Raw genomic sequence first — 25,142 nt, forward strand, 5'->3', positions numbered from 1 at the left:
CTCTGAGGATCTTTAAGGCAGTCTTGCTTCTTTAATTTATGGTTTGTCGGTTTGAACAGTGATAAGGGAGGCTGGCAGGCCACAACTTTCGGGCAAACATGTCCTGATCTGATCTTGAACTTGTCAAACTAGTGGTAGAGAAAAAGCCCACCAAGGCCTTTTTTAAAAACACTATAAGACTTTTGTTTCAGGTCAGGAGCCTAAGGAAGAAACTAGAAGTCTGCCATCTTGATGTTTGTTTGTCTGTTTGTTTGTTTTGAGATGAGTTTCTCTGTGTAACCTTGGCTGCCCTAGAACACGATCTATAGATCAGGCTGGCCTTGAGCTCAGAGATCTTCCTGCCTCTGCCTTCTGAGTACTGGGATTAGAAGTGTGGGCCACCATTGTAGGTTCTCTTCCTATCTGCTTGCCTATTAGGGTATCTGACTAACTCCTAGTCTCACACAAGGATGATTATCAACTTCCTGCTCCACCCACTTCCACCTCAAAGTGCTGAGATATCAGGCCCGAGACACCACAACTGATCCCATTGAAAAAGAACCCACACTCTCATACAAGTTTAGGTAACCCATTCACTACCCTATTGCAAAGATGTGAGTACTTTCGGCAACTATTCCTACCACTATCCAACTTGACTCACCCAGTTAATTTAAAATAGTAGTTATCAATTGATTTTTTAAAAATGTATTTACTTATGTACATGAGTGCTCTGTCTTCATGAATACCATTACAGATGGTTGGGAGCCACCGTGTGGTTGCTGGGAACTGAACTCAGGACCTCTGGGAAAGCAGCTAGCGCTCTTAACCACTGAGCCATCTCTCCAGCCCTATTAATAATTTTTAAACATTGAGACAGAGTCTCACTGGGTAGCCTTGGCTGATCTGGAGTTGTATGTAGATCAGGCTGGCTTTGAACACATACAGATCTTCCTACCTCTGCCTCCTGAGAGCTAGGGTTAAAGGCCTATGTCACCACATCTGGCTAAAAGTTATTTATTTTTATGTATATAGGTGTTTTGCCTGCATGTATATATCTGTGTAGCATCTGTGTGCAGTGCCCAAGAAGCCAGAAGAGGGCGCTGGATCCACTGGAAGTGAAGTTACTATAGATTGTGAGCTGCCATGTGGGTGTGGGAACTGAATTTGGTCCTCTAGAAGAGCTGCCAGAGATCTTGACTGCTAAGCCATCTTTGTAGCATACTGAAGCCCTCACCTCACCTCTGGATTGGTTTTGTCTTTTTTTTGGGGGGGGGGGTTGTTGGTTTGGTTTGGATTGGTTTTGGTTTTTTGAGACAGGGTTTCTCTGTGTAGCCTTGACTGTCCTGAACTCGCTTTGTAGACCAGGTTGGCCTCGAACTCACAGCGATCTGCCTGCCTCTGCCTCCCAAGTGCTGGGATTAAAGGCGCGCACCACCATGCCCTCTTTAGACAAGGTTTGCCTGCATAACCCAGGCGGTCCTTGAATTCGTTTAGTGCTCGTGCCTCCACCTCCCTGGTGCTTAGTTTGCATGCCAGGGCTACCACAACAGTTTGGGCTGATTCTCTCTGCATCCCCAGAGACCTGTCTTCCGAACTCTATCAAACACCAGCCACTGCCAGAAGCTTAGAACAGTCTCCCGGCTAGAAGAAGCACGTGGACGGTCTCCTGGCAACCGGACAGCGTCTCTCTTAGCTAGCAGCTTAGGGATTTGACCGCCCGCGCCCAGCATGCCCTGCGGCCCGGCGCGCACTACGCGTCCCACAATGCCTCACGGCCCCGCCCCACTCCCGCGGAGACCCCGCTGGGCGGCACTGCGACCCCTGCCCGCAGCCCGCAACCTGGCGGGCTGCGCTGGCCGGGCGCCATGCGGAGGGGCGAGCGCAGAGTTGCGGGAGGCTCGGGTTCCGGATCTTCGCTGCTCGAGGGCCGCCGCAGCACCGAGTCGGAGGTCTACGACGATGGCACCAACACCTTCTTTTGGTGAGGGTCTCCCTGCGTCGGGGTCTGGGTTTGGGGCAGGCGGTTTGGGTTGGATCGGGGACTATCTGGGCCCAGATCCGTCGGGAGAGCACCTCACCAGGGCTCAGCGGCCAGCAAAGCCGGTGAAATCCCGCGTGGTCGTCTGCGTATGAGATGGCGAGTGTTTTTCGGGTCGGGGGAGCCCCGGGATGAGCCTCGGAAGGCCTCGCCACCACACATTAGTGACATTTAGATTTTCTCTCCGCTGGACATCTGGTGTCACCCCTGCTCTTTCCCCTTGGCATTGCCCTGAACTGGCCTGATGGGTATGGCACATCTGTGGTCTAGCTTTTGCTCATTGCTACCCTTTTCAGTGACCCTGGCCTGCACAACTCTGCCCATGACAAGTTTTGGGGTCATACAAGCCCTCTCTGCCTTAGTGGAGTGGGTGCCTAGGAATTGCAGGTGCTTTGCTACTTTGAAGGACCATGCCACCTCCCTGGCTGACCAGTCAAAGGTGTGATCCCGTGACCTTGGGGTAGCCTTTCAGCTTTCCTCGCTTGTGAAAAAAAGATGAAACTCATGAGGCAAAGAGCTCGCTTCCACGAGAGGAATGGCTTTGCCGTTCTTTACTTCAGACAGCTAAGTTTCCACTCACTTATACAGTACTGGAGTCCCAGGGTGGGTCCTGCAGACAAGTGGATCCAAGTGCACACAGAGACAAATGCATACCCAGCGGGGGGCGGGGGAAATGCTCAATAGAAGTAGCTCTGAGAGAACAGAGCAGTGGCAGTGCTGAGAACACTGATCAGAGTGAGGAGGTCTGGTCTGGAAGCGATTTGGCAATTCAGAAGGTGCCATCACACAGATAGGGTCCTCGGAGGGACTCGGTCCTTTCCTGGCTCGTATCTCTAGCTTGCAGGTGGGAGTGGTAGCTGAGGCTTTGGTGAGATACAGTTGAAATAGCAGGAGAGTGGGGTGAGGGCGGGAGATCGCTTTGCATCTGGACCGTATATTATTAGCACCTTCCCTGCGTTACGTACAGCTTCTGCAAGGGGTCCAACCAGCACCGCTTTTCCATATGATCCCCTCTGATGACTGTGGGAACATTAGAAGGAAAAGAAGCAATCCCAGCACTCAGGAGGGGGTCCAACCAGCACCGCTTTTCCATATGATCCCCTCTGATGACTGTGGGAACATTAGAAGGAAAAGAAGCAATCCCAGCACTCAGGAGGCAGAGGCAGGTGAATCTCTGTGAGTTTGAAGACAGCCTCGTCTGCATAGTGAGTTTCAGGACAACCAGAGCTACATAGTGAAGAGAGACAGAGACAGGGAGAGGCAGAGGAGAGGCGGGTGGTATGGGTGTCAGAGCTAATGCCAGTGAACTTTTCTGACTTTAAAATTTTTTTAATTTATTATAATTTATTCAGATTACTTCTCTATTGTTATCCCCTCCTTTGTGTCTGGCTGTTCCCACCGATTTTTCTGACCTTTGAGGTCCTTTGGACTTTGCAATGGCCTAGAAGTCAAGCTGATGGGACCCGACCCCATAACTGATCTCAGGACTAACCCCCATACCTCATCCTGCTTGACAGGGCATATGGTCCCTAACCCCATAACTGACCCCACAGCATCTCAATCACTGCCTGACAGGACAAAGGGTTCCTTTTCCCTTGCAGGGAAATGATGCTTATAAACCCCCTGGCCCACACCTGGTTTAAATAGTTGATGGCCACTGGAGAGAGAGTTCTAGAGTGGGTAGTTGGTTTGCCCTTCTTGTTTTATATTCATTTGTTCATTCAGTTCTTTAGTGTATATTTTGGGGACCTTTACTGAGTGCCATTACTATCTTAAGGGATATATCAGGAAACCAAACAAGAGCTAAGACTCTGGCACCGTCCTGGAACTTCATTTAAAATTTTATTTTGTGTGTATTGATGGTCTGCCTGCATGTGTGTATATATAACGTGTGTGCAATGCCCCTGGAAGAAGGCATTGGATCCCTTGGCACTATAGTTTCAGACTGGTGAGCTACCGTGTGGGTGTTAGGGAGCCAATCTGGGTCTTTGGAAGAGTGGGCTGTGTTCTTAACCTCTGAGCCATCTCTCCAGCTCCCCACCCAACCGCCCCGAGTATTACTTTCTAGCCTACTCCCACCAGCATGGAATCTTGACAGTTTGAGAACTGGTAGTCTGTGCTTGAATGCTAAAGCTTGGTGTCCCTAGTGAGCCTGTTAGGTGAGTTGGGGCAGAGATGGCCAGCACATCCTCAGTAGTTCTTTGTTTCCGCAGGGCCAGGTGTGTGTACATGATTGGTCACCGTGGGCTAGGCCTTGCCTAAGTCTGCCCACATCTAGCAGGCATGATTTGACAATTGATACCCTTTTGACTATCAGACCAGCAGGCCAAGAAGGCCAGTGTAACAGCAGGCTAGGAGCCTCTTGAGGACCTGGACGGCCTCTGTCCCTTTCTTGGCAACGCCTTCATGTTTCCCTGGTTGGTTCTGGCATGGGTGCCTTTCTACCCACTCAGCATGAGGAGCATGGTCATCTCTAGGGAGGAACAACCACTGGGTATTTTCCACTCACAGCAAGGAACCAGTTTGTCCTCATGCCTGCCCCTGGGTAGAGACTGAAGGCCCATGATTTACATAGGTCAACTCTTGTCCTGGGCCTGCCTGGTCATGAGACCCAGACCATCCCAGTGCCTGCCTACAGTAGGGAGGAGTAGGAGGCCCACTGCACAAACCTGACATTCTGGAGGGGGAAAGATGACCTGCCTCTGGAGTCTGGGGTGTGTGTGTGTGTATGTGTGTGTGTGTGTGTGTGTGTGTGTGTGTGTGTGTTTTGTGAGCTAGACACAGAGCGATAAGGTAGAGCCCACCCTGCAGCAACTATTGATGAGACATTATGAAGTCTACCTGCTGTGCGTCTGATTGGCTGATGCCCTGCCTCTGGGTTGTCCTTCCTGCTTCTCCTACTGTGCCAATGATAGGGTGACCATTTACCTCAAGGGAAAGCTGTTATTTTCAGATATCCCTGGCATATTGAGGAGAAATAAAAGATGGTACTCCCTTTCAAGACCGTAGGTAGTCAGGCATGCCCTCGGCTTCCTGGCTACTTCAAAAACTATGAGAAGATCAGTATACTAGTAAAAAAAAAAAAAAAATAACAGTAAAATAATCGAGGAGCTGAAGTGATTTTTAAGATCTATGGAAAAGATCTGGGGATTGTGCCTTGGGGGTGGAGCACTAGTCTTGCATATGTAAGGCCCAGTCTTCATTCCTGCAGGGTGAGTGGGGAAAGCCTTCTGTGCTTAACTTTTTGGGTTTTGGTTTGGTTGGTTGGTTGGTTGGTTTTGGTTTTTTGAGACAGGGTTTCTCTGTGTAGCCCTGGCTGTCCTGGACTCCCTTTGTAGACCAGGCTGGCCTTGCATTCACAAAGATCTGCCTACCTCTGCCTCCTGGGTTTAAAGGCGAGTGCCACCACATCTGGCTTAATGTGACCATATCTACCTGTGCTATAAGCAGTACACTCTAACCCATCTGGTACCCGTGGGATGGTCAGTGAGTTTGGGAGTGCAGATCAGGCCCTCTCCTATGCTGGGTGACTAGGTTTCACATGAGTCCTTGGCGATCCTCTGTCTCTGACTCTGTGTGTTTTTTGATGCAGGCGTGCCCACACCTTAACTGTGCTGTTCATTCTCACCTGTGCGCTGGGCTATGTGACTCTCCTAGAAGAAACCCCTCAGGACACAGCCTACAACACTAAGAGGTAACTGCTTCTGCTCAGAGGGTGTGCTGATCTGTGGTGCTCTGGCCAGCCTGGGCTCTACACTTTCCTTGTTTGTCTAAGCGACTGGCTTCCATACCTTCCCTTGGTGCTGTGGGGGATTTCTTGCCCAGAACCCTGAGTATATGGTACCTTTCAGGTACTAGGGATGTTTTGCAGTAACCTTCCGGGTGATCCTCCTAGCTGGTGTGCTTCTACAGTGGTATTGGTGCCAGCACTTTCTAAATATTTAAACAAACTATTTTAGAGGCCAGGGGGACATTCAGTGACCACCTGTGACCTTACTTCTCAACATTCTCCAGAGCAGCCAGGTCACAAGCACTATCCCTGTTGCATTGCCAGGTTCTGAGGCCAGTCCCCAGCATACAGGAACAAGTTACTTCAATGTCCTGACAGACCTTCCTGTTGCTCCTCTGGAGTGCTACCTGGCAGAGAAGGTCAGTTACTGTTACAGTTAGGTACTGCGCAGGTTCTGCTTGCTCTGGGAGGGCTAGAGAGGAGGCCAGAGAAAATTTAGTAGTTAGTAGGGCCAGAGAAGATGTGAGAGGCCCACTGAGGTTTCAAGGCCACCTTGGTTGCTTGTCCCCCAGGCATGTGGAGAAACCTCCATGGTCTTGACACTTCTAGGCCAAAATTTTGTTTTTGAAAAATGGGAGTCTTAGGCCAGACATGGTGGCTCACACCTTTAATCCCAGTACTCCGGAGGCAGAGGCACGTGGATCGCTGTGAGTTCGAGGCCAGCCTGCCTGGTCTACAAACCAAGTCCAGGACACCCAAGGCTACACAGAAAAACCCTGTCTCAAAAAACCAAAAAAAAAAAAAGAGAGAGAGAGAGAAGAAAAGAAAAATGGGAGTCTTAGTACCTTGCTCTAAGAGTTGAATGGGGTAACAGTGAACACGGCGTGAACATGTGGATGTAGTCATGCCACCCTCCCCAGTGTCTGCTGGCCTTTTGAGAGTCACACCAAGCATCACTGTGGTAGACTCCAGGACATAAGGACTCCCAGATTGTCTGGGATGTAGTGCCACCAACAGTGAACCTGGTAATGGAGCTTGTGTCCTTGAGTACAACTGGGTGCTTCTGCTAGACCGACAGGCTGCTGGACCCTAGGGCTCCCACCTGCCTTTCTTACATAATGCAGGCATCTTCTCCCTAGCTCATTTCTCAGCTGCTTCTGGCTCATATTCTCTCTCTCTCTCTCTCTCTCTCTCTCTCTCTCTCTCTCTCTCTCTCTGTGTTTTAAGATTTTTTATTTTATTTATTATTTATACAGCACTCTGCCCCCATGTGTGCCTGCAGTCCAGAAGAGGGCACCAGATCTCATTGTAGATGGCTGTGAGCCACCATATGGTTGCTGGGACTTGAACTCGGGACCTTTGGAAGAACCGACAGTGCTCTTAACCTCTGAGCCATCTCTCCAGCCCCATGTGTTTTTGTTTTGTTTTTTGGTTTTTTTTAACCACTCAGTGACTTCCAGCTCATCTTCACCCTCTCAGGAGTTCCCTCTTTTCTTAGTTTGGGATGGCGTGCTCCTGGGCCCACCAGCCCTCCTGTAGCCCATCATGTCTGGCCTGGCCCATACTGCATTTCCTGCTCATTCTCATCTCCAGGCCTGCCTCTTCCTCCCTCCTTAATTGGGAAGGCTTCCTTCCACCAGACTCTTAAGTCCCAGGCTAGGACTATAAGCTCAGCATGCTTTTAAGGAAATGAGTTAATCCTGGGAGAGGAACTTGTGCTTCCTGGGTCACCGGGTCAGGACTGCTTTGTCCTTCCGATCCTGGTGCTGGCAGAGGAGTCATCTGCAGATACTGGCCCCTGGTGTATGGAGGCAGTGGAGTCTTGGTGGTGCCTTCATCTGCTCAGAGGAAATTTTCAAGTAGAGCTGTGTCTCAGCCAGGTATGGTTGCTCACACATTGTAAACCAAGCACTTGGGAAACTGAGGCACAAGGATCAGAAGTTCAAGGCCAATTTTGGCTACATAGTGAGTTCAAGACCAGCCTGAGCTATAGGAGACCCTGTTTCAAAAAATAAAAGAAGATGGTGGTCCACACCTTTCTAGTACCAGAAAGCAGAACAGGCAGATCTCTATGAGCTTGAAGCTAGCCTGGTCTCCAAAAAGATAGCCTGGTCTCCAAAGAGAGTTCTAGGCAAGCTATGGCTACATAGTGAGACCTTGTTTCAGAACAAAACAAACACAAAACTGGTTCTGCTGGCTTTCTCTGGATTCATCTCCGTGTACCTGGGCCTAGAGGGTCAGTAGCATCTGTGAGATCCAAGGAGATGAGGTGTGGCTCGACCTCAGAAGGTGTTCTCCAGGGTCTGGATATATGGCTCGGTAGCCTAGGGTTTAATCCTTAGCTCCACAAAAAAACGTTTCTCTATATGAGAAGCTTAGCTAAAGATGCCCAGCTCCAATGTCACTGGACAAGAGTTGTCTCAAGGAAGAGCACAGCCCTTTCTTCCCTCTAAAGAGAAGATCATGCAAAGGTATCCTGGAGTGGTCACCAGTCACCTGCCAGAGCAGTTACAGAGCTCCTGTCCACCCAAGATGTTGGTCCTGCTGTCCATACTAGGTAACCCAGACCTTGGAGAGTCCAAGAACTCAGACTCCCCAAGCTTAAGGACAGTGGCACTGCAGACCTGTGTGGGCACAGCCTTTCTTCGTCCATCTCTGACCTTCCCAGAGCTGCCTCACTTCTCACTGCTCCTCCAGGGGACACTGGACATCTTTGTCTCTTTAAGAGCATGAAGGAGCTGACCTTTATGGCCAGTAGTTCTTCTGGTAGAGCCTGGAATCTGCTGTTTGCTCCTCCCTGGGAGTGTGGGCGTTTTCCTATGTGCTTAGGGTAGGCTTCATGTGTAAAAAATATTTTTTCATTACATTTGTTTTATTTGTGTGCATGTGTATGTGTGTTCAACGTGTACAGTGCACACGTGCACAAGTGTCAAGAGAACAGCCTGTGGGAATTGATTTTCTCCTTCTACCATGCAGATCCTAGGGACTGAACTCAACTTGTCAGGTTTAGTGGCAAGCATGTTACCAGCCTTATAGGAAATACTTTAAAATTTTTGTGGTGTTGTGGATAGAACTTAGATCTCACATATGCCAAGCAAGCACTCCACCACAGACACAACCCCAAGACTTATTTTCATTTAAAACATTATTTTTATGTATGTGTATGTATGTATTGGGATAAGTAAGCGAGTGTCCTCAGGCCAGAAGAGGGTGTCAAATCCCCTGGAGCTACAAACAGCTGTGAATCACAGTATGGGAGCTGGAGTCTGAACCTGGGTCCTCTGCAAGAACAGCACACACATGCTCCTAACCACTAAGCCAGCTCGCCAGCTCCCCAAGAGTTGTTTTTTTTTTTTTTTTTTTTTTTAAGATTTTATTTATTTATTATGTATACAGCATTCTGCCTGCAGGCTATAAGCAAGTACCAGATTTCTTTATAGATGGTTGTGAGCCACCATGTGGTTGGCTGGGAATTGAACTCATGACCTTTGGAAGAGTAGTAGTCAGTGCTTTTAACCTCTGAGCCATCTCTCCAGCCCCCCAAGAGTTATTTTTAACACTGTTTTACGGTTCATTTAACTTTTTCTGTGTATGTATGTGTGCCTATGTGAGTTATGTGCACATAAGTGCCCACAGATATCAGAGGACGTTGGATCCTCTGGAACTGGAGTTACAGGCAGTTGTGAGCCTTCTGATGTGAATGCTGGAAATTGAACCCAGGCCCTCTGCAAGAGCAGCAGGTGCTCTTAACTGTATGCCTCTCCAGCTCCTTTTGTTAAGTCTTTAATTTCAACTTTGTATCATAGCTCTTTGTTTTTGAGATGGGAGGAGGGGTGTTTGACCTTATTGCCAGTCTGGTTATGTCCTGGAATTCACTATGTGGACCAGGCTGGTCTAGAACTCAAAGAGATCCACTCACCTCTGCTTCCCAAGTGTTGTGATTAAAGGCATGCTCTACCACACCCAGTTGCCAGTCTGTTCTTGAATTCTGGAGCTGAAGTAATCTTTTTGCCTCAGCCTCCTGAATAGCCAGGATTCTAAGCACAGACCACTGTATGTCTCACAATACGTGTTCTGGCTTCCCAGGAGTGGTGTTGCTCCTCCGCGCCAGCTTCTTCCCCACACCTGGGGATGAATGTCTTTGTGAACTGTCAGGACTGTTGGGAAGCTGTGCCACACAGATGCTCATGACTTATCATCTGATGTCATGACCTGGGGCCCTTCTGGTTCTCTCACCTTCTCAGCTACTCCGTTCCATTTATAGTTTTAAATTTTGTACAAAGCTAAAAGCAGGCATTATGGCACACACCTTTATTCTCAGCACTGAGGAGTTTGAAGCAGCAGAGTCCTAAATTCAAGGCTGGTCTGGCTCCATAGCAAGATTCTGTTTCCTTTCTCAAAAATCAAAACAAAAAACCACGTACATTTTTTAAAAAGGGCAAACACAATTTTTAAAAAATATATTATTTATTTATTACATATTACACATACAGTGTTCTGCCTGCATGTAACGCCTGAACACCAGAAGAAGGCACCAGATCTCATTATAGATGGCCATGAGCCACCATGTGGTTTCTGGGAATTAAACTCAGGCCCTCTGGAAGAGCAGCCAGTGCCTTTAACCTCTGAGCCATCTCTCCAATCCCGGGGCAAACAAAATTTAACAAGAAGCAATACAGTTAATCTGATAGACGGCTGGGTGTAGTGGCACACACTTTTAATCTAAGATTTGGGAGGCAGAGGCAGGTGGATCTCCGTGAGTTGAAGACCAGCCTGGTCTAAAAGTGAGTCCAGGGCAGCTAGGGCTACACAGAGAAACCCTGTCTTGAAAAACAACAGCAGCAGCAAAAATCTGTTAGTACACGCATGAATTCACTCCCAGCTAGCTCATCTGGAGGCTGAGGCAGGAGACTGCCTGAATTCATGAATAGGAGACTGGCTTGTACAGCATAATAAGCCCTCTTCTCAAGAATGTATGGTAAAGACTGAGTAAAATACCTGAAAACACACACACACCACACACACGAACAAGAGAAAACTATCTTAGATGGCTGCTGGGGCCCTAAGAAGGAAGGCATGCTGATAAGAGAACCAATCTATAGATGCACTGAAAGTCCTGAAGGGCCAGGAGGTGGAGTCCATAAGAAGAGAGAGAGGGGCTGCAAGAGCCCCTGTCCTGGCCGACTGCTGAGCCCTTGGGTGTCTATACAGGTTGCTACTGCTGTGTGTCTGATCATGGGACAGATTCCCGAACCGGTAGAGTTTTTTAGGTCACCAAAGGACAGAAGTCGGAACTGTCCCCGCTGGGAAACAACAGAAACAAACTCAGGTTTAGCTTAGTACAAATACAGGTAGTTACAAATAGAAATGTATGCAATCTATAATATTTCAGCCTCCCGTATCCACCAGCTTCATCTCTTAGGGTTCATCCAAATTTTGGAAACATTTGAAAAGGTGCTAGAGAGAGTGCTCCATGGGCAAGAGCGTGGGCTGCTCTGTTCTCAGCACCTACATGGCAGCTCACAGCTGTAACTCCAGCTCTCATTCCTTCTTCCAGGCTCCACAGACACTGCATACACGTGGTACAGACATTCATGCAGGCCAAACACTCATGCACAGAAAGAAAGAAAGGAAGAAAGAAAGAAAGGCAAACCAAACACTTATGCACATAAAGATAGGTAGGTAAGTAGGTAGATAGATAGATAGATAGATAGATAGATAGATAGATAGATAAATGTCTTTAGAAAGAAGACATTTGGGGCTGGAGAGATGGCTCAGAGGTTAAGAGCACTGTCTGCTCTTCCAGAGGTCCTGAGTTCAATTCCCAGCAACCACATGGTGGCTCATAACCATCTATCGTGAGATCTGGTGCCCTCTTCTGGTGTGCAAGAGTACATGCGGGCAGAGCACTGTATATGTAATAAAAAATCTTTAAAAAGAAAAAAGAAAAAGAAGACATTTGAAGCCTGATGGTGGTAGTGCACAATTTTTAATCCCAGCCCTTAGGAGGCAGAGGCAGGTGGATCTCTGTGAGTTCGAGGTTAGTTTGGTCAACAGAGTGAGTCCAGGACAGCCAGGGCTACACAGAGAAACCCTGTCTCGAAAAACCAAAAAGAAAAAGAAGACATTGGCAGATGAACCACATCTACACTGCACATGTACAGACGTTTCCTTGTGCACTACACCAGCTCTGTATGTAGCAGCCATGTGCCATTTTAGCGAGTATATGCAATGTAGAGATGATTTTAGGAAGCTGTATGTATGTGGTATACACATATCACTGTATGTAAAAGAACTGAGTGTTCACACACTTCATTGTCTTTGGAGGATCTTGAACCCAACACTCCACAGATACTAGGGTAATTGTATATATATGGATATAGTTTGGCGAAGGCGCTGTTTGCTATTCTCTGAATTCAGAGCCTGAAGCCAGCCTTACCCTAGTGGCAACAAGTACACCCAGCAACCAGATCTTGGCTTCTGGTGTTCTTCACTGAGAGACCCAGACTCCTTGGAGTCATTGTAAGGCCAAAAAAAACAAAAAACAAAAAAAACAAAAAAAAAAACCCGAGGTTCCTGTTGTGCCTACAGTGTTCTCGGGTCATGTCCCAGCAATCGCTTAGGCAAAGCTGAGCAACAAAATCAGTAAAGTGGTATTGGAACATTACCCAAAGTATGCAATCTCATATCCACAAGTCCACAGTGAGATAAGTGATGAAATCAATAAATGGGGAGTGTGAAGAGGAATCCCATGTGGATGGTAGGCTCCACCCAAAGAAGCTTTAAGCTCTGCACCTTTCCTGCTCCTTCCCCAGAGCTCATCAAGGGCATGGAGGGTTGCTCTGTAGTGGAGAAGGGGCTGTGCTCAGGGTAGGCACCAAGAGTCCTAAGAAACACACATCAGGTTGACAGTGGGACCTATAGTTGGTGAGCGAGGGCCATTTGCCCCTGGGTCTCTCTCCCCATGCTCACAGCCATAGCTTTTTTTTTTTTTTCAAGATTTATTTATTATTATGTATACAGTGCTCTGCCTGCATGCACACTTGCAGGCCAGAAGAGGGCATCAGATCACATTATATATGGGTGTGAGCCACCATGTGGTTGCTGGGAATTGAACTCAAGATCTCTGGAAGAGCAGTCAGTGCTCTTAACCTCTGAGCCAACTCTCCAGCCCCCCACAGCTATAGTTTTACTGTGAGGAAAGCAGCAAGGAAGTCTTCAAACAGCCTGACACCCTGCTCACACTCACGTGAGTCTCCAGAAACAGCCTCTGTCACCACCAGAGGAAATTACAGAGATGTGAAGGAAGAGCCGCCATCATGTGGGGTCTACACACACATCTGGGTAAAGGAAGATTTTAGTGGGAACAAGGAAATACAGGGCAAAGTGTGAACTTTATTTGGTTAAAAGTTTATTTTTAAGAAATGTAAGGCATTTCTTTTCCTCTTATGTTGCTTCCGTTCAAGTACTTAGGTCCTTCTTCCAACTCATCCTTGTAAATTGTCACTCACACGGGCCTTTTAGCTCTGGTCAAGTTCCCATGCCACCAGCGTACACTGCTGTGTGTTGCTTTGAACCACAGGGTGACTGTAGTTGAGGCACACTGATGGCCACACGTGGGTGAGACACAGGCTTGTCTCAGGTAAGCAGAGCATTGGTGGCCCAGCCCTGGCTTCTGCACCCTGTACCCTGTTCTCAGTGTTTGGTCTACATGTGTGTAGCATACTTACTTCCATCTTGTATCTCCAAGAACACGTTGGTGTTGGAAGTGGAGACCCAACAGGACAGAAACTCTGAGAAGACCTGTGTTATCAGGTAGCCATTAGAGTCTGGCATTTTTCAGAGGGTTTCAGGGGTTAAGTAGATCATTGGTGACACTGTAAATGACAAAAGACACCTGGCCCAGGACGTCCAAGAGTGGTGCTGCTTGTAGGCTGTCAAGGTGGAGTGAGCCACTGTGGATCAGCCTCCTGCCAGCAGCTGCCTGACTGAGTTGGGGGCTGCATCCTCACACCTGCTCCTGCATGCCAGTGACTGGCCGAACTTGGGTGTCCACTGGGGTCCCTGCTATCCCCACCTCTGCCTTGAAAATGCTTACGAACACTGAAGGGCTGTTTGTTCTTTGTTTGCAGAGGTATTGTGGCCAGTATTTTGGTTTTCTTATGTTTTGGAGTCACACAAGCCAAAGATGGGCCATTTTCCAGACCTCATCCAGGTAACTCCATTTCCTTCTTCATGTAGCCACGTAGCCCTTCTGTTCTGAGCAGCTGCTGTACCTGTGCTGCAGGATGTGAATGTCCTGTCCCCCTGTACCAGCTCCTCCTGTGGCCGCTCCCCCCATGGCACGGAGAGCTGACTGTATTGCCTCTGCTTGTTTCTCACATGTCTGTGCCTCTCTCCCCTTCTTCCTGGAGACCTAGGGGTAGCTGTTGGGTCCCATCTCCATCCCTCCTACCCCAAGTTTGACAAATCCATGTCATCAAATTGCCCCCTGTGTGAACCTCAGCTGGAGGCCACAGGCCACCTACCTGCCTGCTCAGTTGGCCACAGCTCAGATGAGGAGGCCCTTGGGGTCACAGGTTGGCTGAGGTCACTTAAGGGCCTTGGCATAAATTTAGAAACATGTTTCTTTTCTGTGTCAATGGGAGTATAAACTGTGGAGATACAGAAACTATTTTTAGGCATAAAAAAAATAAACACTTAAATTTGGATGTGTTGTGTATATTTATTTATGTACCTATTTTTGAGGGTCTCACTATTGCTCAGGCTATTCTGGATTCAAGGAATCCCCTTGGCTCCCTTCCTGAACACTGGGACCACAAGTGAGTGCCCCAACACTGATGTTTTTCCCAGATGTTGTTTTTGTATTGTTTTGTAAATTAAGCAGTCTTGAGATTTTTGCCTCATGTATCTGTGTACCTACTGAATTGTTTAACAAACCACTGTAGAAGCAAGGGGTACAGATTAGCGTTGAACTTGTTAGCCTTCCAGAAAAGGGAATGTTTGCCAAGGTGAGTTAGTTCTAAGGCTGTGGACACAGCTCCCCTGTGACCCGGAAGCTCTGAACAGACTGTGTGGTCTGTACGTGCTGCTGAGCGAGTGGCCTCCCAGCCTCAGTGGGCCTTCGCCCTCTGACCCATCCAGCCTTGACTCTCTAGGGATTAGAAGCCACAGAAGAGCCAAGTAATAACAAAGTGCCCAATTCATTTTAGCAACAATGTTTCTTCTTTGATATGTTTGTGGTTTTTGTTTTGTTTTGTTTTGTTTTAGTTTTTTGAGAGAGTTTCTTTGTGTAGCCCTGGCTATCCTACAACTAGCTCTGTAGACCAGGCTAGCCTTGAACTCAGAGTTCCATCTACCTCTGCCTCCCAAGTGCTGGAATTGATTGTGCTATTTTAAAATGCCATTTTTGTTTGTTTATTTATTTATACTTTCTGAGACAGGATTTCTCTGTGTAGCCTTGGCTGTCCTGGACTCACTTTGTATACTAGACTGGCCTCGAACTCACAGTGATCCACCTGCCTCTGCCTCCCAAGTGCTGGCATTAAAGGTGACCACGCCCAGCTCACTTTGCTTTCTTACAATAAAGCTACATATGTGTATGGGTCTTTGTGTGTGCTTGTCTTGTGAGCGTTACAAGCCCATACAGTAAGGCATGCTTCCTCCCTTTGGATGCCACATCTCAGTGAGCATGACAGATGGAGCCACACTGGCCAACTGGCAGTAACTTGCTTCTGCACGGGACACTGGAAGTGTCTCTAAGACAAGTAGGTTCTCTAGTCCAGGACACAAGCCCTATACCCTGACAAACACAAGCCACCGTGTCTGAAAGGTTTTAGAGCTTTCCGAGGCTCCCACTGGCCTCTGAGCTCAGTGACTACTGTTGCAGCTCCCAGCACTTAAATCACATAAATGTTGTTGTTGTTGTTGTTATTATTATTATTATTAATTGTCTCACTGTGTAGCCCTGGCTGTCTAGAACTCACTATGTAGACCAGGCTATCTTCAACTCAGGTGTCTGCCTGTCTCTGTCTCCCGAGTGGGGGGATCACCAAGCCTAGGAGTCCTCTCCCTCTTGCATGAATGCTCACCTATGAGCTACTTTGAGAGCTGTGCTGTGCCTTTCCTTCCAGTGTAGTCGTTTGCATAAGCTCCAGGCTCCTTTACCGTTCTGTAGGAGTCTGTCTTGAGCTGCCTCCCTCCTTACTGTCTGTTCATATACCGAGCATGGAACCCTCAGGGCCTCCAGTCAAAAAGAATGTGGTACAGCTAAATGAGAGGCCAGCAAGCAGCACCATGGGAGGGGCAGCTCGAAGGGGGTTCCTCTCCAGGGAGAGGCAGTTCCCTGCAGGGCGCTACCCTACCTACTGGTGTGCGCAGGCAGGCCCGGTCAGGCTGTCTCAGCTGGGGCCATTACCTGCCTGGCCTCGTTAGAGCAGCAAAATGAGGTTTCAGCTGACCCGTCTGGGGAGTTACTTTATTTGGAAACTTTAATTGGCTGTGATTCCAAGTAAATACCTTGAAACAGGTCCTGGTTCTTTGAAATAGCCTCCCTCCTTGGTTGAACTTTGTTTTTGTTTTTGTTTTGTCTGTGTGCAAGGCTAGGACTGAACCGTGGGCCTCATGCGTGCTATATAAGCGTGCTACCACTGAGCTACAACTCCAGCCTGTCCTAGTTCTTTCCTCTGTGGCTATCTCCAGAATCTGGGGCTCGTTGCTGTCCCCCGCACACCTGAACTGCCTTTGACCCTTTCTCACATTTTATATTTGGGTAGACAAGGGACACTGGCATCAAACCCACCAGCACTAGAGGTCAGAGGATTTTTGTGGAGGGGGGGTGGGAAGGTGTAGAGACAGCTGGATATTTAGGGATGGGCCTAAAGGAGGCAAGGGTTCAGCTTCTGATTTGGGTTCTTGTGGGAAAGGATTTCGGAAAGACAGGAAATGGCAATAGCTGAAGAGATGATGCCAGGATCAGAACTGATGACCTAAGAGGTTCCTATGGCTTTAGGTATCTGTCTCTTCTCTTAAGGGAGCCTCCCTATACATATAGACACACACTTCAGTGGTAAAGGTCATCTTGCCCCCTCAGCCAGTGAAGGTTTTCACACAGGCTCTTCCCCTACTCCAGCAGCAAAGAGCATTCATAGCCTCCATCTGTATCCAAGAGCAACGTGAGCAAATGCCATTAAGAGCTTCCTACATCATGTGTCCTGTCTGTCAGAGTTGGTCCCTCTCAACTACATAGATCAAGTCACACACTCTGAACGTGTGGAGCCTCCCCGGCTCTTCAGGTGCCATGGCGTTGCTGGGGGTGGAGGGTGTTTGAGGATCTGAAGTCTGCTGATATGGTTTGTGGGAAAACACCTTCCTACTCATTCATGATTTTAAAAATAAAAATAAAATCGAGCATATTAGGATTACAAGGTTTTCATTCCTGAACAAGGTGTCCAGCAGAAGCTGGTTGCAGGTCGGAAGCATAATTAGTACATAAAGAGCAGGGTGCAGCCATTGCTCCTTCTCCCAACACGTAGGCCTGCCGTGCCTCTGCAGCAAGATAAACAAAGACCTCAGGACTCCAGGAAAAACATTTCACATTTCAGAGGGAAGCTCTGTTTAATTTCATTTAGGCCTTGCTTATAAAGATTCTACGAAGGACACCTAAGTACCCCACCGTCCCAAAAAATAAACTATGATCAGAAGCCTCCTGGGCCTGGGTGGGGCATGCAGCCCCAGAACAGAGCCCCTGACACTGCTGTTATCTTGTTGTAGCTTACTGGCGGTTTTGGCTGTGTGTTAGTGTGGTCTACGAGTTGTTTCTCATCTTCATCCTCTTCCAGGTAAGCAGCTTTTCTTCGTTGGTAAAATAGGAATAGATAATAGAGGAGGCCTTGACTTCTCGGTCCCCAGAGTGCTAGCAGGAAGCCAGGCTGGACCAGCACAGATAGACACAAACTGCCTCACTTCCAGGCAGGCCCGTATGGAGGGCTGTCTTAGTGTGGGTGCAGGCACAGGCTGCTGCCATGTCTTTATGCAAGCAGGGATAGACACATAACCAGACAGGTAACGTGCAGTTGAGCAGGTTTGCCCTTGGCCTGTAGCTGAGCAGCTGCAGCTGTAGGACCTTTGGCCTACCTGGATCCAAGAAGCTGGTGGGACTGGCAACTGGGCAGGGGTTTGGGGCGTGGAGATGGAGTGTTAGCTTACATGTTCACTAAGGGACCATCTGCTTCAGTCACTGAACTCGCACTGTATGAGTGAGTGGCCAGGTTTATGGTTCTAAATCCACTCTCCAGGGCTGAGTCCTGGGCATGTAGTACACATCCTAGAAGCAGCCAGAACAGTTCCGTCTCTAGAAAGCTCAGTGTCTCTGTTCTGCTGCCCAGCTGCATCGGCACAGTGCCTCTTCCTGTGACTGAGAGACATGTCAGAACTGCATCCTGCCACTCTGCAGACCTGAGGCATTTGATTTCCCGTTTGGAGTCTGTGAATCAAGCTGCTGTCAACACTCCTGTCAGGCCTTGTGTGGACACAAGTTTCCATTTCTCTCATAGACAGGCTCTAGTGCTCTTACTGGTCACACCACACAGTGCCTTTAATGGGTTAAGGAGCTCCAGGCCGCCTTTCCGGCGTGGCTATGGCATCTTGCGTCCCGCTAGCGCTGACTTGGAATTCTGCTGCTCTCTACGCTTTCTTTCAGTTCTCCTGTGTGAGTGCTCAGAGATGGAGTTGCTGGCAGTGAATGGTATTATATCCTAATGAGTATAAGGTGGCATCTCTTGGCTCTCTCTTTGTCCTGCCAAGGATTCATTGGAAAACACCACAGCACACCTAGGTGTCACCTCTTCTGGGCTCCTCTGGGCTCCTCTGGGCTCCTCGGCCTGTTTCTGATGGGCTGGCAGCTCTGTAGAGGCTGGTGGGTGGCAATGCAGTTTTCCACACTTTGTTCTTCTCTTCCAAGATGTCCTGTTGTCAGCTGATCTGCATTTCCCAGTGAATGCTAGAATCACTTTCCTGCTACATAAAAGAGCCCATGAGATTTCTTTTTCTTTCTTTGCAGTGCTGGGAATGGGACCCAGGCCTCCTGCATGCTAGGCAAGTGCTCTACTACTGAGCTACAGCCCAGACCTAGCAGGTGAGATGTTGACAGTTAAGAATGCTGCCATCCCAATGTTATTAAGTCTTGCGATTCATGAGCATGGGATGTCTTCCATTTATTTAGGTACTTAATTTCTTCCTACTATGTTTTATAGTTTTCCTAATGTAAACTTTGTACTTCTTTTGTTAAGTTATTCCCAAGTATTTTACTCATTGTTTTCTCAGTTTTTAGATTGCTGGTTAATGGGATGTTGAAGTAGTTTATTTTCAGGTGTATGTTTGCTCTGTGATCTTACTAAACTTACCAGTTCCAGTACTTCTGTAGGATTTGCTGTTTTCTAGGCCCTGCCATCTGCACTCGGATGATGCCACATTTCCTTGCAGTCTGGTGCCTTCTAATCCCCACTCTTGCCTGCCTCCCTTAGCTGGGCCTCCCAGAAGTGTGTTGCTCACAAGTGTGGACCTTCTTAATTGGTTTTTTATCTTATCTGGCCTTTTGTGCTGTGTAATGAGAGCTCTGACTTTTCCCAGAAGCCTTCAGTAAGTGGCAGCAGTTCAGTGGTAGCTGGTTGAGTGTTTTCATCATTAGATTTTGTCAAGTGCATTTTCTGTATTAGAGACAATTATGTGAGTTTTTCCTTTATTGATGGTGGTATTTACATTGATTAATTTTTAAAATGTGGTTCGTTTGAATGTTCTGCTTTGCTTTGTGTTTGAGGCAAGGTCTTGTGTAGCCCAGGCTGGCCCTGAGCTGCAGTCATAGAGGTGTGTGCTGGCTGCTGTGCCTGTCATGACTTCACTCCTGAGATGAGGTGACGCTGTAGGACCCTGTCGTAGTCCGGAGTCAGCCTCCTAGTAGTTGGCCGAGAATCGTGGCCTCCAAATTCATGAGGCGCTTGTCTTTGATTTCCTGGAATTTGTTTTTATCTGGCTTTGGCATCAGAGTCTAAATTTGTCTGGTGTATTTCTTAGGATTTGACCAGATTTGGGTTTTTCGAGACAGGGTTTCTCTGTGTAGCCTTGGCTGTCCTGGACTCCTTTGTAGACCAGGACCCACCTGCCTCAGCCTCCCGAGTGCTGGGATTAAAGGTGTGTGTCACCACCACACCTGGCTGATATACCCATTCATTCAAGAGTTCTTGGTTTTTTGTTTGTTGAAGCTCTCCCTGACTCATACCATAGGACGCTCCAGTTGTATGCACCCCCTGCCTGAGCCCTGGAATCAGCCTTTTCCCTGGGGCCCTGGTCCTGCAGGACAAAGGACATCCTTAGAGACTGCAGTCTGGGAACTGAGTTTGCTGGTCAGGTTCCAGGTACTAAGCTACAGAGAGCATCTCCACATGCATGCAGCATACTACTGTGATTATACCAGTTCTGGCACTCTGTCTTGACGGTCCTCCTGCGGTCTAGCTCCTTCTCTCCTGCCCACTCTGCCCTCTAGGAGGGCACCGCGGGGTCACAGGGTCTCTGCGTGTTGATCAGAGGCAGCATTTATTCTGCAGGTATTTTGAACCTAGCAACAGGTACCCTTGATCCTAAACCTCTGTCAAGCCCAGCACTCACCTTTTCTGATTTCATTTGAGGCCTTGGGGCCTAAGCTGGAAGGTAGTTTTTGGAGCAGTCCTGTTTCAATATGTCCTCAAGTGTTGCTAGCGTCCAAGACACACAGCATTAACAAGATGGTCATCTGTGGAGTCTGCACCAGAGACAGGTGACCCTTGACTTCAGATCAGGCGCTAGATTTACAGCTGACCAGTCTGTTCCCATTTCCTCTCCTGTCTGTTCTGTGTTTTCACTTCTGCCTGCAATGTTGGACCTCTACTCTCTCATCTGGTCTCCAAGCCTTTGAGGCTCCTTTTTGTCCTGGCTTGTGGTTTGCTCCTAAAGTGCTTCTTCCGCTGAGAGGATAGAACTCTCAGCAGCAGCTGCATATCCAAAAAGATGGGTTTGTGTCCTTAGGCATGGCCCTGGACTGTTCGGGAAAGGCAGCAGTGCAGAGCTGCCTCTTCTAGATAACGATGTGGTGCAGTGTACCCTGGGAGAGAGTGCTGTAGGGGGCTGGTTTGTGCCTTGATGGCTCACTGGGACTCAAGGCATGTCTCCAGCCCTAGCTGCTGTCCTTGTGACATACTGGCCAAGATATAGGTCACATTCTACAGACTACTCCACCCAGGCTAAGCCTGACCACACTAATGGCTCTGCTTTGCAGACAGTCCACGATGGCCGGCAGTTTCTGAAGTATGTGGACCCCAGGCTGGGAGTCCCATTGCCAGAGAGGGACTACGGGGGCAACTGCCTCATCTATGACGCTGACAACAAGACTGACCCCTTCCACAACATCTGGGTAGGGGTGTCCACCCTCCTGCCTTTCCTCAGGCGCCTTCGGGGTAGTGTGGTGTGGCTCTGCACATGTAGGCCAGGCGATGGATGCCCCTATTCATGTTAGATAAGGACCCATCTGAGGCGCACCCTGCTCTCTGTTACCAGCGTGGTCATCTGCAGGTGTCCACACAGCAATATGCTTGCCAGACTCTGACTCAGCATCGGCCTGAAGGGCTTTTGTGGGTAGGGGAATGACCCCGGGTCTTTGCATAGCATGAGTTTGTATGGTCCCTGGAGACCTGCCCAAGATACAACAGTGGAGACAGCTGCCCGAGAGAGGGGCTGCCTGAGATGCTGGCTGTGTCTAAGGACCACATCCTTCTCATCTGCAGGACAAGCTGGATGGCTTTGTTCCTGCACACTTCATTGGCTGGTATCTGAAGGTAGGGTGACCTAGCTGGCTGACACCCTGCTTCTATCTAGTTCCCTCGTTCTCCATGTTCCAAGGCTGAGTGGTAGGTGGGTGAGCCCTGGTGAGGAAACACTATGCCGTCCTGGAGAATATGTGTAATACCAGAAACTTCCAGGTTTCTTGGCAGGACTCAAGTACTAGTGCTGACCCTGCTGGTCAGATCTATGCCCTATTCCTAGTACTGTGGCCATGTAGGGAAAGAGAATGAAGGAAAAGGCAAGGCAGGAAGCCTAGGCCAACCTGGGCTCCAGGTATATCCCACAGTCCCGAAACACAGCTGGATCCAGGCCTCCTGTTCGAGCTCAGTGCCAAATCCCCTCCATGTTGGCTGAAAATCTTCAAGTTAGAAAGGCGACACCCATCAGCTACACTTAGCAGGGGCCCAGTGGGGCTGGGGCAGGAGGCAGGGGTTGTTTGTTTGAGCAGTACATCTGTAGTAAGTGAGAGACGAGCCTGATGGGGTGCTTTCTGGCACCTCACAGACCCTCATGATCCGGGACTGGTGGATGTGCATGATCATCAGCGTGATGTTCGAGTTCCTGGAGTATAGCCTGGAGCACCAGCTGCCCAACTTCAGCGAGTGCTGGTGGGACCATGTAGGTGCCAAGGGCAAGGCACAGCCTGGGTGGGCCTGGGCCTGTCATCACAGGCCCTGTGGTTAATGCTTCTCCTTTCCTGACCCAGTGGATCATGGACGTACTCATCTGCAACGGGCTGGGCATCTACTGTGGCATGAAGACCCTTGAGTGGCTGTCCTTGAAGACATACAAGTGGCAGGGCCTCTGGAACATTCCAACCTACAAGTACATCTTGGGAGTTATAGAGGGAACCTTGGAGCATTGGGCCCCCAAGCCACAAGGCTTTGCTACTTGGGAGGGTGGCAAGCAAGATGGGTATTTGTTCCTCAGACATTAGAGTGGTAGAGTGTCAACTGTTATTCCTCCATCTGGCCCCCTGGCCTATATGGCCTCAGACTTGGTATGTAGTCTAGGATGACTCTTGTCCCACCTCCCAACTCCTGGGAGTACTAGTGTGTCCCCCTTTACTTTTTTTTTTTTTCTGTTTAAGAAAAAGAAATAATACCAGGAATGGTGGTATACACCTACAGATTCCACTGCTCGGGAAGCTGAGGCAGGAGAATTCCTTGAGCATAGAAGTTCAAGGCTAGTCTAGGCAGTCCAGTGAGACTTTGTCTCAAAATTTGGAGAAAGTAGGACCTTCAAAGTCATCCTCGGGTGTATAGTAAGTTTGAGGCTAGCTAGCCTTAGCTACATGAGACCTTGTTTCAAAAAAATAAAAAAATTAGCCAAGCATATTGGCACATACCTTTAATCCCAAGTAGGCAGGCAGATCTCTATGAGTTAGAGGCCAGCCTAGTGTACATAGTAAGATCTTGTCCCAAACAACACCAAACGCCAGGTTTATCCTGGCACTTGGGAGGCAGAGGCAGGTAGGTAGATCTCTGAGTTCAAGGACAGCCAGAGCTAGGTAATAGTGAGGCCTTGTCTTCCCCTGGCTGCTCGCTACCCTGCAGGGTCTGGGGGTGGGGGGAGCTGGAAGAGCTAGGCAAGAGAGACCCAGCACTGGAGAGGTAGAGGGTAAGCCGATTGAGACCCTGATCCCTGGCACCACAAAAGAGAAAAAACCTGGGGACAATAAGGAACAAGGCTCCCCTCCTGTCTGGGTGCATCTGGCATGTGAATAGCCCCCTCTGAGTAGCTATATGGGATCTGACCAGGGCAGAGCCCTTGTGTCTTTTGAGAAAGGCAATAAACACTGGCTCACAAGTTCTGCCATAGATCCACGGCCTGAAGTAAGCTGGTTGACTGGCCATCAACCTCAGGCTACTGGCTCTCTGCTTCCTAGGGGCAAGATGAAGAGGATTGCCTTTCAGTTCACGCCCTACAGCTGGGTACGCTTTGAGTGGAAGCCGGCCTCCAGCCTGCACCGCTGGCTGGCTGTGTGTGGCATCATCTTGGTGGTAAGTCCCAACAGTCTGGTGACTGGATCTGTGTACCACCAGTGGTTAGTTCTCAAACTGATAAATTGGCCTTCTCCCATCCCCTAGTTCCTGCTGGCAGAGCTGAACACATTCTACCTGAAGTTTGTGCTATGGATGCCTCCTGAACACTACTTGGTCCTCCTGCGTCTGGTCTTCTTCGTGAACGTGGGTGGTGTGGCCATGCGTGAGATATACGACTTCATGGATGAACTGTGAGGGCCGCCATAAGGCCTAGGGGGTGGGAGGCCGGAGCCCGGGAGCCCCAAGGGCATTTTGGGTGCTGAGCAAGCCAGGCAGCTGCTGCCTCTCTGCAGGAAGCCCCACAGGAAGCTGGGCCAGCAAGCCTGGCTGGTGGCAGCCATCACAGTCACAGAGCTGCTCATCGTGGTGAAGTATGACCCGCACACACTCACCCTGTCGCTGCCCTTCTACATCTCGCAGTGCTGGACTCTGGGCTCCATCCTGGTGCTTACGTGGACTGTCTGGCGCTTCTTCCTGCGGTGAGTGGGACCCCAGGCCATCAGGCTTCACTGTGAGTGGTGTCTGTCCCCCTCTGGTCACATACAGACAAGGCTCCAGCTAGGCCCCTTCACTGCCTTGTGCCCCTAGCTGCCTTGGCCCCTCTATTCTCTGGGAGTCTCTGTGGCTCTGCCTGGTAGGTCTGGGTTCTCAAGGTTCAAGGTGGCTTGTAGCTGGCACTCTAGCTCGACCTCTCCCCAGCCATTCCTAGAATTGTAGCGGGTGTGGCCTCCTGCGGAGCAAAGGTGTCAAGGTGACTATGGGACCTGTGCTGAGGGCCGCTGCAGGGACAGGTGGTGAGGTGGCTCTGCTACCCCACAGGGACATCACCATGAGGTACAAGGAGACCCGGCGGCAGAAGCAGCAGAGTCACCAGGGCAGAACCATCAACAATGGGCATCCAGGGACGGATGATGACCTGCCAGGGTCTGGGACTGCAGAGGAAGAGGGGACCAATGATGGTGTACCTGCTGAGGAGGGGGCCTCAGCTGCTTCTTGAGCCTCTCTCTCTTCACTGGCCTTGTGCCATTTCCCCCATCCTATTCTCTCTGCCTCAGAGGTGGGGACCTATCCACACTCCACCAAGGACACCTGAGTATACGTGTTTGTGTGCAGGTAGAGGTGTGCACATTGGCTCCAGACACTTCTCCAGGTGCGAGCTAACCAGCAAGCCTGGAACTTGCTCTAGAGCAAGGGTCCTGTCCTGTCCTCCTACCTGGTCAGTCAGGTCCCTGACCCATGGTCTCCCTTGTGGTCAGTCTCAGCTCAGGCCAGGAGAGGCATCTCAGTACTCTTTACCCTCTTGGGTAGGCGGAAGCCCCATGAGACCCTATGGCCCACCCAACTTACAGCAGCACAAGTGAAGGATGTCACAACACAAAGATGGCTGCTACAGCTGCAGGCAAGATGGCTTGCTGCCTGTAGGTGACTCTGTGTGGTGGTCTGGAGTCAGTACTGAGCCATTTCCTTTGGAGCCTTCCTT

General features: G+C 49.3%; 2 protein-coding genes across 5 annotated transcripts in view; one reads left to right on the forward strand and one right to left on the reverse strand.

Annotated features, from left to right (window-relative positions):
* Ano9 (anoctamin 9) overlaps window positions 1–1,846 on the reverse strand; it is a 32,403-nt gene extending 30,557 nt beyond the window's left edge. Inside the window, exon 1 of the mRNA XM_051145108.1 lies at window positions 1,766–1,846. Within this exon, the coding sequence (XP_051001065.1) occupies window positions 1,766–1,846 (81 nt within the window). The remainder of the gene's footprint in view (window positions 1–1,765) is intronic.
* Ptdss2 (phosphatidylserine synthase 2) lies at window positions 1,793–24,661 on the forward strand. 4 transcript variants are annotated; one of them, XM_051145593.1, is made up of 12 exons: window positions 1,793–1,960; window positions 5,610–5,711; window positions 13,880–13,962; window positions 17,520–17,587; window positions 21,055–21,189; window positions 21,560–21,610; window positions 22,122–22,235; window positions 22,324–22,442; window positions 23,506–23,620; window positions 23,708–23,853; window positions 23,956–24,141; window positions 24,482–24,661. In XM_051145593.1, the coding sequence occupies exons 1-12, from the start codon at window positions 1,845–1,847 to the stop codon at window positions 24,657–24,659; spliced, it is 1,413 nt and encodes a 470-aa protein (XP_051001550.1). In that variant the 5' UTR covers window positions 1,793–1,844; the 3' UTR covers window positions 24,660–24,661. The 4 variants fall into 4 exon arrangements, with proteins under 4 accessions (XP_051001550.1, XP_051001551.1, XP_051001554.1 ...); XM_051145594.1 differs by lacking the exon at window positions 13,880–13,962 and adding an exon at window positions 18,808–18,882 and having other exon boundaries at window positions 1,943–1,960; XM_051145597.1 differs by lacking the exon at window positions 13,880–13,962 and having other exon boundaries at window positions 1,943–1,960.
* Window positions 24,662–25,142: the final 481 nt, after the last annotated feature.

This window comes from Acomys russatus, chromosome 5 (assembly GCF_903995435.1).
Source record: "Acomys russatus chromosome 5, mAcoRus1.1, whole genome shotgun sequence".
NCBI classification, from domain to species: domain Eukaryota; kingdom Metazoa; phylum Chordata; class Mammalia; order Rodentia; family Muridae; genus Acomys; species Acomys russatus.